General features: G+C 40.0%; 1 protein-coding gene across 1 annotated transcript in view; it reads right to left on the bottom strand.

Annotated features, from left to right (window-relative positions):
* TMEM26 (transmembrane protein 26) overlaps positions 1 to 13,806 on the bottom strand; it is a 28,190-nt gene extending 14,384 nt beyond the window's left edge. The window contains exons 1-2 of the mRNA XM_045025765.1: positions 13,543 to 13,806; positions 3,110 to 3,188 (exon numbers count right to left, since the gene is read on the bottom strand). Coding sequence (XP_044881700.1) covers positions 3,110 to 3,188; positions 13,543 to 13,733 — 270 coding nt within the window. The 5' untranslated portion in view covers positions 13,734 to 13,806. The remainder of the gene's footprint in view (positions 1 to 3,109; positions 3,189 to 13,542) is intronic.
* Positions 13,807 to 15,307: the final 1,501 nt, after the last annotated feature.

Consider the following 15,307-nt stretch of genomic DNA (forward strand, 5'->3'; position numbering starts at 1 on the left):
TTCCCTCTATGGTGCGCACCTGGGCGGCTGCACACAAGAGAATGAAGGGCCACCCACCTAATTAGTGGAGTCGCGCAGGTGTGGCTCCACTAATTAGGTGCTGGACCCTGGGGAAGATGCATATGTGCGGTGAAGTGGTGGCCTTGGGGGGACTAGAGGGTAGGTGGGAGGGGGTAGTAGGGTGAGAAGAGGGGGTGGGGGGAATTTGGGATGTGCAGGGCTGCAGCAGCCAGAGAAAGAGGCAACTTTCACCAGCTCCAGGGCTGCGGCTGTGGGTGAGAGACCCCCTCTCCTTCCCAGCCCCTGCTCTGTGGCTGCCACAGTGGGGGAGAGAGGGCACATCCATCGCATTAGAAAGGTAGGACTACTGATATTAAAATATGAGTTGTGGGCTTTTCTTTATAGAACAAAAAAAGTTAATTATTATTAAGGTTTTTTTTATATAGCACTTTTATCCAAAGCGCTTTACAATAGTTAGCTAACAGTACAAACAACATTTGGAAAGATCATTAAGTGTCTTCCGAGATCATCAGCAATTTTCAAGTGGTCTGTGAAAAAAAAATGTTTGAGAATCACTGCTTTAAATAATACAAGGCACTCACAATATTTCACATTTCTGATATATATATATATATATATACACACACACACACATATATATATATACACACACACACATATATATATCAGAAATGTGAAATATTGAAAATGCCTTGTATTTTATTGTATGTGTGTGTGTATGTTATTACTTGTGCCCATTCCTGTGATATTTATGGAAGCAAAACTTCCATGCTCTTCAGTGGTAGGGGAGTACACATTACATTATGACCTAAATAATTACTATGTGGGGTGGGAGGGCTAATGTTTACTTTTAGGGATTCAATCTGAGAGCAAAATCTTTAATAGTATTTATTGTCTCAGTTACCACAAAACCTTTTTATTGTGTTTTCAATAAATGTTCTGTAGTTGTTGCACAATTGCCTGGTCTTGATCCTGTTATTAAGAAAGGCACAAGATATTTTATTATAAAGAGTAGCACTTGTGACTGGGTGCTACATTTTGGCCTAATTATTAACAGGACTGATGGCCTTCCCTGAGGTCTTGGTTCGAATCCATTAGGTCATATGTACTTTCAGAATCCTCTATCCCTCTCCAGGAATAAGCTAAACTATTTACTTGATATAGTACTGCTTTAATTCAGAGCAGCAGTATATCAATAAAATACAAAGTATGCCATGTTGTAACATCATTCTGGGAAATAATCTACTGCCTTTGACTATAAAATTAGCCTGTTTCTTAGCCCAGAGTTAATCATTACAAATGTTCTCAATATCCACTTTACCTGTTCACAAATGTTTAGGAAGATGTGCCAAACATGAAGACAATAAATTCTTGCTCCTGTGTTTAGAAAGAGCCTCAGGCAATCTCAGTGCAAATGCAATTTTGAATATTTGATAACGCTTCTCTGTGATCTAACAATGTTTCAAAGGAGAAAATGAGGCTCTGTGTTTGATTAATCAAACTTATCCATTTTCTTTCTATTGCTTTCCGTTAACGATCCTCTCAGGCTCTTCTGAGGAAGTTCTAATGCAACTCTTGGGGCTAAATCCTGATCCATGCTAAACCCCTTTGTGCCACTCTGGCAGTGCTAAGGGGACTTAAAGATGTCCTAATTGGGGAGATGACAATCATCCAGCACTGAGGAATCATTAGCTGATTAAGAGCTGGCATATTTAGCCCTGTTCTATGCTCTACTGGTCCCCCACCACCTGGCATATGGGGTGCATCAAAGACAGGAAGGAACCTTAATGCTGCTCTGAACTATATGGACTAGGGCTGGAACTGGCATAGAATTGGCTTAGTGATTGGAAAGCTGCAGCTGACTCATTTGCAGCTTCCCATACCCACTCACAACTACCCGAAGCTTTTCCTTGGTGCAGCTGAGGATTCCACTCTTGAAATGGAAAGTTGTCATAATCCTCATGAATAACAAGAGGACTTAGCCTTAACAGAACACCTTTAATCCAGGGATCTCAAAATGTTTCCCAAAAAGGAGTAAGTATAAGTATACTTTTTTAAAAAGAGAAAATAAGGCATAGATAAAAGTGGCTTTCCAAAAGTCACAGAGGGAATCAGCAGCAGAGCTAGGACTAGAATCCAGCTTTGTTGCAGGCAGGCCCTGTCCTTGCTTCATCACACATGTAGGAGCTCTGGTGACTGGCTCTATTATTTAATCAGAGAGCATAGAAGTCAGTTCATCTCTGGTCAGAGGGCCAGCAGGAGGCCTATGCATCACTTAACTCTACTTAAACCCTCAAAATAGGGATAAAGTGGGACAGGGGGTAAATTACATCCATCAGGAGTACAGGGTTGGCAGTGACTGTGTCTGTGTAATCTTCCTAACAATAGTGGGCAAATATGCCTCGACCTTGACCATGGTACCTGTCTGCTAAGAACTGGACCGGAACCAGTATTGTATTTTACCTAAGCCACCAAGCAGCTGTCTGATGGTAATGCCATTGCCAGCCTAAGCTGGGTTCAGACCAGTAACCTAGAAGTGCAAGGCTGTATATCATTTATCTTGAGACTTCCAGTTCCACCCACATCAGCAGAATACCAAAGAGTTTGGTCTCAAATTTAATGAAGTGCTGCCAATCCAACATTATCAAAAGATGTTACTATTGGAGCTGTAGTTGTAGTGTCATCAGGGCTGGCTCCAGCCTTTTTGCCATCCCAAGCAGCGAAGCAGAAAAAAAAAAAGATAAAGCCGATCGGTGGCACTTCGGCGGCAGCTCAATCGTGCTGCTTCATTCTTCGGTGGCTATTCGACGGCGGATCCTCCGCTCCCTCTCCTCCTCTTTGGCGGCACTTCGGCGGCAGCTCAAAGAGAAAGAGCGAGACTGAGGGACCCGCCACCGAATTGCTGCCGAAGACCTGGACATGCCACCCCTTTCCATTGGCTGCCCCAAGCACCTGCTTCCTTTGCTGGTGCCTGGAGCCGGCCCTGAGTGTCACCAGAGAATGGAATGAAGAATAAAAATAAGACCTGACAGACTATGAATAATGGAATCAGTTTCCAGATATTTCGTTCAAATACCACCAGAAATACCTGAGTTTCACGATGAGTTTCTAGTAGCCATAATGATGGTACTGTGCTAATCAGATATAAAAATATTGCTGGAGAAAACCTGTGAAGAAAAAGAAAAGATGGCTTCAACACTGTATGAGCACCACATATATCCTACCATTTTCTGAGTGGAACATTCAGAATGTTACTTTTCAGTGTGAACTGTATTTAATAAGTGTTTTGTGACTTCTGCCATATGGAATATAAGGGAGAGGGGTAACTGCAACTAACACTTTAACAGCTGCCATTCTCACTGAATTCCTAATGCAATCAATACATGTATGTCTTAACACGGGTTTACTAGTCAACTTCTCAAAGATTAGGTTTGTTTAAAAACCTTTTTCAAAAACAAAATGAAGGTTTCTCTTTGAATTCATGTATTTTGCCCACTCAATTCTGTGTGGAAGTGGGTATATAAATATCTCTTGCTGAAGGCCCTCTTTCTGATCTCACATTGGTGTAAATCAGGAATCACTCCACTGAGTTACACAGGTGTAAAAGGAGTTTGAGATCAGAGTCCATGTGTAAGTACAAAGGTATAAATATCCTGAAACAAAACAAATGTTTCCTCCCCAAAGAATCCTTCAACATGGACTAAAACTGTTTATAAAGATACTGGCCAGATATGCATGTCACTTACACTGGAAGTTCTGTAACCTTGTTTGTTGTGGATCTCTCTGCTTTCCCTTTCACTTTGTGTCACCTCTGCTTGCTTTGATCATCTTCATAGTGTCACTTTCTGACACCTGTGGCATTCAGCTTCTTGAGCTGGCCATTGTTTTCCAAGGACGCTGAGGAATTTTATCATGCCGTCTATGCACATTTCCCCCTTTTTTGGTTCTTGTGTTTGTTGCTCAGGTTTCCCAATAAAATGCAAGTCAACACTTTCTTCATCTTCATTTTTTGGACCAGGAGTCAGGTCCAATGTTGTTAGTATTCCATCTAATATCTTGTTTTGAATGAGCCTGATCCAGAGCCTCTTCAAGTGATGGGAGTCTTTTCACTGACTTCCGTGGGCACTGGTTCAAACCCTAAGAATCTAATCCGACTCCCATTAAAATCAATGACAAAATTCCCCTTGACTTCACAGGTGCAGGAGCAAGCCTGAGGAAACTTATTTGGTTGTCATTACTCCTGATCACTAAATCCTGAAATCACATGAAACAGCTTGAAACAGCCTTAACTAACTTTTCACCATGACGGTGTGACAGCAAAATTAAAGATGTTCACAGGTATAATAGGAAATATTAGCCCCTCTACTATACTTTTGTTGTTATTTCCCTAAAGCAGCCTTTTTCGCTCAAATTGATCTTGTGGTGACAGCCTCTGACCTTCTGTTGCTCTGCAATTTAGGTGGTCTTGCTGCAGCTGCTCAGTTTTTGGCTTGCAGTCAGTCCAGCTGCTCCACCCACAGTCAGAGCTCTACCCTCTTGTGACCCTCATCTCAAAATGAGATTCTGCAGATCTTCATAATATGACCAATTCCATTTTTTCTTTGCTGCTTTGGGCAGCAGTGAAATAGTTAACAACATTCACACTTAAATTATCATTGTTAGATTTCATAGTTAACACTGACTGAGGCGAGCAGAGCTATTGTTTCAGGATTTCTGCAGACATCACTCCACTAATTTACATTTTGAAGGTTAGAAGGGTTATTTTTGCAGCTATAAAGGCTAAAGATTTTGGGGTAGGGGCTAAAATCAAGCTTATTTTCTGGAGCAAGAGATGATTGCTACCAGAGAAAAGTACCAGTTTGCTGAACTGCCATAAAATGGCTCAATCAAACTCCTGATGCTACTCCCCTCAAAACTAACCAGTTACTCCTCGGTTTTTTAAATTTATTTAATTTTTTACTTCATTTCAATGTCATTCAGCATGTATAAAAATCAATGACTTTTTAAAAAAAAATAAAAAAAATCAGATTTTTTTAAATTTAAATTGGGGTTTTTTTATAAGCTTTTTGAGGGAAAAACCTATCTAAAGATTGTTTTAATTAAGATGCATTATAGCTCAAAGATATCTCATCATGCAACAGGGATTATAAATTCTAATTCTATAGTATGAGACAATATAGTCATGTAATGTTTAAGAAAAGTTTTGTAAATGAGTTCCAATAGTTCATGGATTAGGGATCCAATCTTATGGGGTTCCAAGGGCTTCTGTATAGGTTATTTAGGTTAATCTTTCTATTTACCCAATGGGACTCAGTGCTCAGTTTAGAAGATACCATCAGAGATGCTTAGTTTTGCAGTTCTCAAACTGTGGACTTGTCTCTCCAGAGATAACATGCTTCTTAACAGCAAAAAAGGTTTAAAATAAATAAATAATAGAGAGAGGTGAGAAATAACCATCCTCAACCCTACTGTCCCTCTGCAAATTTGTGTACACAGAGTCAATCCCTTACCTCTCTCTAAAAGTGCAAAGTTTCAAAAAGTTCAATGAATAGAAGATTGTTGGGGGTGGAATAGATCTGGACAAGGAGAAGAAGTTTGGAGATAAATGTGAGAAGGGAGGGACAGGCAGTAGAAAGAAAAGTGAAACTGTTTGAGCAGTATATTCCAGAAGTCTTGAGGGCTTTCTGAGTGTAGCCTTCATTGATTTGAGATCTACCATACCATTCTCTCACTAGAAGGGAAAAACCTATCACTTTTAACAGCAATAGCTTCTTCTGCCAGTGTAGAAAGAATATTTTCTTCCTTTGGACTAGTTCATTCCAAATTGAGAAATCGTTTGGGACCTGAAAAAGCAGGAAAGCTTGTTTTTCTTTTCCAGATTATGTACAAACAGGAAAATGAAGGTGAAGATGACTGAGTTAGCTGCAGAAGCCAATATTTTAAGTTTCTCATGTTGACCCGGCTGACATAGTCAATTTAATTTTTGGTTTAAAAAAAATTTTATTTAACTATTTTAGTTAAAAACAATTTTAACAAAAACAAACCTGATTTTAAAAAACTTGAAAGTTTAACTAAATTAAAAAAATCATATGCATATTTTGTTAAAATACTATATGTTTGCTGTTGAAGAAAAAAATCCAGAATACATAACGTTGTTGTTTTAGTTAAATAAAACCCTTTAAATGTCTGTCTGGTGATGTTCTCCTCCTAATACAGCCTGGCAAGAAAATCCTCCAAATATTAATAATTAACCTGTTGAACTGGAGATAGTTCACCTCCCAATAACTTCATAAATATCTGCTTCAATTACCTTTGGTAAATAAAATAACCAAATAAGCATTCATTTTCTGATATAGCTGTAAAACTAATCTGAAAAGTTTTCAAAATAAATCACTTTAAAAATGTAGTGTGTACCTTCTAAAAATGAAACCTACATCTATCTCTGAGTTGTGAAGAATATGTATTAAGGTTATAACAACCAACAAGAATGCACTTTTATGTAGAAATCCATGATTAAATGGAGTCTTCCTGACTAGTGATTTAAATCATGATTTAAATCAAATCCATTCTGATGTCATTGATTCCATTTTTTTTAACGTTAGATCATTTCAGAAGAGAACAAAATAAGGCCTGGTCTACGCTTAAAAATGAGACAATCATAGCTACGTCCCTCAGGGCTGTGAAAAATTTTGTGCCCCAAGCACTGTCATTAGGTCAACCTAATCCCTGGTATAGATGCAGCTAGAAGACTGATCGAAGTGTAGTCATATTTTGAGTGTGAAGTAATTCTAATTTCCACCCTAGAAACATGAAGCAGGTGTGAAATGGAAAACAACTAGTATGTTTGACAATCTTAGCTAGAAACATGATGGCTACCTATCTTTTCTGTAAGACAAGGTGGGTGAGGTGATATCTTTTATTGGACGAAATTTCTGTTGGTGAGAGAAACAAGCTTTCGAGCCACATAGAGCTCTTCTTCAGATCTGGGAGAGGTGCTCCCTGTGACACAGGTGGAGCAGAATGTTTAGCATAGGCAGTTAGCAGATATTCTAAGGGGCCATTCAAGGTAGAGTGGTCCATTAACACCTCTGCAGTCATAGGACAAAAAGAGAGTGATAGTGGCATAAGCACCGACTCCCTGGGTGCTCCAACCCTGGAGCACCCATGGAAAAAAATTAGTGGGTGCTTAGCACCTATCGGCAGCTAAGCGTCCCCTCTCCTGCAGTGCCTGCTGGCGGCCCCGCTGATCAACTCTTTCCCATCCCTCCCAGCACCTCCTGCCCACCACAATCAGTTGTTTCGCAGCGTGCAGGAGGCACTGGGAGGGGGCGAAAACAAGGCGCGCTCATGGGAGGGGGTTGGAAGAGGCAGGGTGGGGGTGGGAAGGGGCAGGGGTGGGGTCTTGGGGGAAGGGGTGGAATGGGGCCAGGGCCAGGGTGGGAAGAGGTGAGGTGGTGGTTGGGGCTTGGAGGAAGGGGTGGAGTGGGGCAGGCCTGGGGTGGAGGGTGGAGGGAGTCAAGCACCTCCCTGGTAGAAAGGAAGTTGGTGTCTATGGTTAGTGGGTTTGAGATTGTTGTAATAATCCATAAATCCAGTGTCTTTGTTCAGTCCATGATTTTTATTGTTGAGCAGATTCATAAATTTAAGCTCCCAGACTCATCTTTTGAAGCTGTTGTGTGGGTTTCCTTTGAGGATGAGTATTGATAGGTCAGATGTAGAGTGATTGCTTTATGCTAATGATTTATGCTAAACAACCTGCTCCACCTTGCATTTAGCTGTGACTCTCGGAGCACCTTTCCCAGACCTGAAGAAGAGCTCTGTGTGGCTCGAAAGCTTGTCTTTCTCATCAACAGAAGTTGGCTCAATAAAAGATGTTACCTCACCCACCTCATCTCTCTACTATCCTGGGACCAGCGTGGCTACTGCTACACTGCATATCTTTCCTGTAGGATTTTAGCACAGGAAATTTTTCTCTAGTTGGCAGGTTAATGCTGCTGATCTAATGATGCTGTCTCTACCCAGCTGAGCTCAGGGTTTTTAACCTTGCCTTTCTTTTTAGAAGGAGCAACCTAGAGGAAACGTTCCTTGGCCAGCTCCTTCATATTATTTAATCTCCATGTGTGCTGTTAAAATTGCCTGTGCTAGTGCAACAAGCAACTATGTTTAACCATAATTTGTGGACAGATATGATGCAAACCAGTGCTTAATTTGTGCCAGGGCTTGCCAGGCATGTTAGGCTTGGCAGTTCATAGCCCCAGCACCTCTGGGCTTGCTGTGTCAGTTATGAAAGTAAAAAAAAATTGCTTGAGCCCTGGCACCTCTTTCATTACAAATTAAGCACTGATGCAAACTGTTCAGTCACACAAACCTCTGCCCAAATGTGCAGTGATCATATATGTATATACATAAATTTAAATCCTGATATCTAGATCTTATTTGTATACTTTTGACTACAGGTAAACCCAGTTATCTAAGCTGATTGATCTGAAATTCATTTCTATCCCTCAAATCCAAATATAATTTATCTAAAACTCTAAGTATCCAAAGAGGTTCTGGATGTCCCCTGACTTACTTGAATAACTGGAGTTTACTTATATATGAACAGTCAGCCTTGAACTCCTCCTAAACAATGATTAAGCATTGTACCATACCTCTTACATTTTTCCCAGATTTACAGGAAGATCACTAATCTATCCCATTGCCAGAAGGTCACAAGGTATTCGCGATCTCCTTACACAGAATAATCAGTGAGCATCAGTAAGAATGGAGTGTTTACCAACTGCTAAATCATGGTGATATATGAACTTGTTGGGTATTTTCCTTACCTTATAGGAAATAACTATAGGATAATGGGTGGCAATGTTGGTTTTTCTAGACTATTTTTGTAGGTTTGATTGAGTTGTATTAATCTAGAAGGATAAAGTCATGTAGCAGGACTCTCATTTTTGGGATGGAATATCCAGTCCAAGAACAGACAATGTTGTGACATTTATGTAGCTGCTCAGCACAGTACAACTAGGGCTCTGTGCAGGCACAGGGGTTATCCTGTGTGCAGTGTATTGCAGAGTTGGGCCCCAATTCATCAAATTTTCCCTTTTCCTGTTTGCAGAATGTTCTTGATAGCAAAATTCTTGAATGAATTTATTGTTTAAACTAACTCAAAATTCTTTGTATCTGGTTTCCACCTCAGGAGCAGTTTGTGGTGATTTTACATACCCAAGCTTTGCAATTTGTACTGATTTCAGTGGGCCCAGAGTTCTTTCCATGTGCAATGCATTGTAGGATCAGCACCTAAACTTGTGCATGAACTGTTTGCTCAACTCCATTATTCAATTGGGATTAGCAGCTGCCTGCTAGCTGACATGGAAATATCCATAAAGAATATGAATAGAGAGGCATCAGTAGGGTTTTTCTTATACCATTTTCAGAATAAAGCTAATTCCATGAACCCAGTTAGGAAGCGATCCTACAATGGCCAGGAGTTAGACTATATTAGCTGGTTATTGCTAGTTTATGGTACAGCTAGCACCAGCTGTTTTTTATTTTGATTTTTAAAGAAATGTTGGGGATATCTAGAGGCTGGGGTAGATCCTTCTTTACATTCTTAAAAATCCAAATAAATAAGCAAATATTCTTTTCCTCATCTAAGTTTTATGCTTGTGTGAAATACTATGAAGGAAAATATCCAGTGTAGTGGAATTTATTTACTTAGGCAGTATTAATGCCTCCTTCTCAAAACAATCATTACGACGCTGAACTTTTGTTTAATGAGACATTATAGAGGAATATAGCCACCAGATCTCTCTATTTAAGTGTTACCGTATTACACAGTGATCATTAATACCCATGGCATGTCATTTCTAATGCTTGTATTAAATTGTCTGAAATCTCTGACTACACATATTTAACAGACATGGCATGTCTATCAAATGTTATTGGACATGAATGCTGGGGGTTTTTGGAAGTGAATGTACTTTGTCTGACTATTGAATAAAAGGTAGCCAAATATCTATTTGTCCTCTGTCTATTTTGCTGGATATATAATTGGTGTGTTAATTTTTTCAATAACAATCACCTCCCATATTTTTTTTGAACCATCCCTCTATGGTTGGACTATATTTCTTTTTTCCAGTGAGACACTATCAGTAGGTGAGCAACTACTAGCAGATGAGAGAGATTAATTGTTCAGCTCCTTTTGTGTGACTATTTCTGCTAGGAAGGATCACCAAATGATCACTTGGTAATAAATATCCAGCAATTTGTGATATATGGTTATGGACTGCATCCCAATACTTTCTAATGAGTGGACATTCCACCATATTGCATAAGATCTCCTGTTTCACCAAACATTTCTCCAACATTCAGTCCCATTCAATCTCTCTATTTTTTAACCTGACTGGTGTCAAGTAGCACTGAAACAGTATCTTAAAGACTGAAGCTACTGGTCCTCTTTTCCAAATCAAACCGCATTTCTCTGGGGTCATTTGTCTATCCAGGTGCTTTTCACAGCATGCCTTATATGAACCAGCTTTTTGTTAGGAAAAATGTCTGCAAAGATTGATATAAATGTTATATATAGTTTCCTAATTGACCAAACACCATCACTTCTATTAGTGGAGCATTCTGAGGGAACTGGGGTTATTTAGTCTCCAGAAGAGAAGAGTGAGGGGGGATTTGATAGCAGCCTACAACTACCTGAAGAGGGGGTTCCATAGAAGATGGAGCTAGGCTGTTCTCATTGGTGGCAGATGACAGAACAAGAAGCAATGGTCTCAAGTTGCAGTGGCGGAGGTCTAGGTTGGATATTAGGAAACACTATTTCACTAGGAGGGTGGTGAAGCACAGGAACGGGTTACTTAGGGAGGTGGTGGAATCTCCATCCTTAGAGGTTTTTAAGGCCCAGCTTGACAAAGCCTTGGCTGGTATGATTTAGTTGGCGTTGGTCCTGCTTTGAGCAGGGGTTGGACTAGATGACCTCCTGAGGTCTCTTCTAACCCTAATATTCTACGATTCTATATAAAACAGCTTTTCTAGAAAGTTGAGAAAAACGCTTGCTTTAAATTTGCCAGACTGAAAAGTCATGCCTCCAGAAAACATTTGGGTACAAATGGGCAACATTTTATAAGATATCTGGGAATTCAAATTTCAAAAGAGATCTTGAAGATCTCTTTTTGTTTGAGCAAATGAAGAGGTCTGGAGTGTGGGGGGAAGTATACAATTTTTTGGTTGGGAAAAAGAGCCACAGTCAAAATGAACATTTTGCCAAGGGTATCTTTCTTGGCAAAGACTTTCTGTGATCGTCCCAGAGGAAACCCCACCAAGAAGACAGAGGAGGATATTAGAATTTATATGGAATTAAAAAAAGACTGAGCAGATACTTTGTATATACCCATTAAACATGGTGGGCTAGTTGTTCCCAATATTCTATGGTAGTTGATTTAAAAAAAAAAAGTATGCTGAATTGAGTGCTTTGTGGAAAGGTCTAAAAGATTGACAGCACTGGAGGCAAACGCCCCTTTTTTATTCGCTGACCAGATAGGGCATGACTAGTGGCAGTGCAAGCTTCCTCCAGTAAACTCTCTATTATGCCTTGACTTTCATCTGGAAGGATGCCTTCTAGTGGTGAGAGTAGTTCAGTCTCTGTGTCTATTCCATCCGTTCTCTGTTGAAAATGCTAGTGAAGGTATCAGTTTGTGTCATGTGGGATTTTAACAATAGCAAACTTGTAAACTTTTTAAAAAATGTTCTCCTTAAACTTCTTGCAGAATCATTAATCTATTTTAAGTAGCAGTTCAACTCCCTGTAGATATGCTTCAGACTAACATGTTGGGTAAAAAATTCAAAAGTGCCTTAGTGATATAGGAGTTTAGCCCATTTGCAAGTCACAAGGGAACTGAACTTACAGGGAAAAACATCAGTGGGACTTAGGCTTTGAGTTCACTTAGGTGCTCATACAAATTTTACCCATTATCCGCAAATGTCTAGACACTTTCTTGTTATCACGCCTGATCTTACTCCCAGTGAAGTCACAGGGTGCAGGACTGAGTCCAGTTTTTAAAAAACATTTCTGCATGGTTGCTCTAGCTCCTGAGTCAATTTGTTTTCCCCAAGACTTTTCATTGATTTCTGTTGAATGCAAACTTATTTGCACAGCTAATACTATTCTTAGAATTTTCTGAAAACAGGTGTGTGAAATATTCCTTTGCATAACTGCTGATGTTGACAAAAATGAGATGTTCCTACACTACTTCTATATAATAAACATGTATTTTGATTCCTATAATCACTAAACAGTTACTGCATTATTTAAAAAGTACATCCCTGGTATGGATTCAGGTAGAAGACTAATGGAAGTGCTATGAGGGTATTTGAGTTTAGACTGTGACAAGTGTGTGGCTTGCTTCACAATAATACTTTGGACTTTTATAACGTATTTCATTCACACAACGGTGTCAGCATTTATTATCATAAAACTATCTTTCATTTTTTTTATCTGTTTATTTACTTTCAGGGACATGTGGCTTGAGTTTCTACAAATGGAAGATCCATAATAATACTGGCAGATGCAAACATTTACCTCTGCTTACACAGAGCTGTTGATTTGGCTCACTCTTAGAGTAATGAATCACATGGGATGTGGACAGAAGCAAAGTCATCCTGTTTGTATGAGCACTTTCTAGACATGTAAAATTCTTGTGCTAGGGAAAACTGTGGTATGTTTTTAAGGAATCTTTGTCTCTCACCCACATTCATTTATATTGAAACATTTTCAGTTTAGTAGCTTCCATATTTAACTTCAGGCCGATTAGAAACTGAAATACTGAGCAGAATCTACATCATACCATGCCAGTGGCTTGTACACATCTTTATTTGTTGATTGTCAGTTCAGGGTAATCATTGTTGCAGCCAGCACTGATGAGGAATAATATTCCAGGAAAACTGTGGATATCAGTGAGACTAGCAGAAGGAGGAGGTTGCTGGAATTATGGCATGGAGCAGCCTGCTTTCTCCAGGATTTTTGCCCTGGCACAGTTGCTACCTGACAAGCTGTTGCTCAAAGAGCCCAGATATTCTGTCTGTGCAGATTGTAGCAAAGGCAAAAAGGAGTTATGTAGTTTTTCTTCCTAGCTATTTCAGCATTCTAGATCAGCAGCACTAGAACAAAAATGCCTTGCATGAAACTCTCACAGTTTCCAATGCTTTCTCTGACAAAAGTTTGATTTCCAAAGAGCCTGATGCAAAACTACCCATTTAAAAAGTTCTTTTGGATTTTGCAGTGGCTTGTCCAAAACTCTACTGCCCCCCCACCAAATCCCATCTGCAAACCTATTGTAGCAGTTGATGCAAAAATTCCTGAAATCTCGACAAAGACAAAGCAAGAGCAGCTTATGTAGCAGAGCTAAAGTGAGTCTCAGCTCTGAAATAATATAGCAATCCAGCTAGCGTGAGCCTCAGATCTGCAATAAGTGTGCATGCAAAGAGCCAAAAGACACCCTGAAGGAGCCAAGGGGATATGCTCACCATTTGTAGCCTTTGCCTTTCTTAAACTTGAGGGTGAGCCCAGTTTCCAGGCACAGGAGGAGATTGAGCAATGCCAGCAGCCAGTACTTGGGTTCCTTCTTCACTTCAGTCACTCTCCAAACCCCGATCAGAGAGTGTAGAACAAAGAGCAGCCGTGTAACCAGGGCATTGAGCAGCACTAGCAGCTTCATTCTCAGCTGGCCCCCCACCCCCTCTCCCAGTACTGCGGTGGCCCAGTGCCTTTTACAGGCGATGGGAAGTTTCCCTGGGAATAACTGATGTGTGTATGCACCACAAGCAGATAGACCTTTCCTCTTGTTCCATCTCAACAAAGGGGCCCAGTTTAACAAAAAAACTGCATTGCCCCTCCCCCAGACTTCCTGAAAACTCTTTAAAAAAAATCAAAACCAGGCTTTTAAACTATAGTGGTGTCCAATGCATGACTCCGCACAGCACTGGCTGATCTCATTGAGTCACAGGCACATAAAGGACTCCTTCTCCCCTCCCCCCCACCCCCAATCCTCCAGTCAGTGATTAGAAAAGTTGGAGATTTGTGTCTGATGAGTTTTTTTCATCCCTTTGCTTTCATCCCTTTTCTTCATTTGCTGCTGTTGTTTCATTTATATCAAAGGGCAAAAGATGTTAGAAAAGTTACCAGTTGAATCAGCTTCTGTAGTTGGAGTTGTACAACCCCCCTTTCCTGATAAACGTTGCTTTAGCAAAATAATTTCAGCACTCAGTCTGACCAAGCAGCAAAAGGAAGAATATACAGAACTCAAGCGAAAATCTGGGCTGACTTTCTAGCCTTACCTCATGCCATTAGGGAGAAATAGAAAAATACACAAAAGTCTGAATGTTGTGCCAGTTAACTCTGAATTTCCTTGCTTTTGCATGTTCCTTGAACTTCCATGGAAACAGTATGTAAAGTGAAGTGGCTTTAATGTACACAGTACAATTTCTCAGTTATAGAGAATAATTTTATTTACACTGCATAACACGCAAGAAAAGTTTCCCAAATGAAAGCTAAACATTAGACTTGAAACATTGTGGTGTTCCAGTTTTACACCCATGTGACGCCAGTGATTTCAACAGAGACACGTGGGCATAAAACTGCAGCATCAAAGCAGAGACTCAGGTCTATTGTGGTACGTTTTGACTCCCTAATGGTCTGACTCTTTAGCTTATCTAATGATTTTACATATCCTGTGTTCCTCTAGACGTAAGCAAACATTTTTGCAACAGTTTGTGACTCTTACCAGAGCAGTGATGGGTGTCTGTGTGTGTGTTTAATTCAGAGCACTGGATTCTTTCAGTGTAAGAAATCAGAGCATGCACTGATTACAGCCCCCCTCCAAAAAAAAAACCCCACCCAAAACACATCTTTTCCATATGAATCAGAAGGCGACAACAAATAAGGACCCTGGAATTTGTAGCTCTGAAGGATACTTTTTCTCTTAGATTTTACTGTGGCAGAAAAAAGTCTTTTATGGACTCTCCAGATGATCTGGTTTTGAGAGGCAGAATGCAATTTGGTTAGAAACAGCTTTATAGCTTACAAAAGCTACTTGAAGTCTCTTAAAGGTTAATCCTGTTATTTTAGATAGTTGTATAGTGTGTGCCCATCCCAGTCGCTAGGTGCCCTTACAAAAATGTCAGATAGAAGGAGCAAATATCTAGAATTGGGGGAGGAGGGGAGAGGAAAGATCAATAATACTAAAATTCTCCTGCCTAAAGAAAAACAAAGAAGCCACTTCCACTACTTAAA

The sequence above is a fragment of the Mauremys mutica genome, chromosome 7, assembly GCF_020497125.1.
Source record: "Mauremys mutica isolate MM-2020 ecotype Southern chromosome 7, ASM2049712v1, whole genome shotgun sequence".
Taxonomy (NCBI): Eukaryota; Metazoa; Chordata; order Testudines; family Geoemydidae; genus Mauremys; species Mauremys mutica.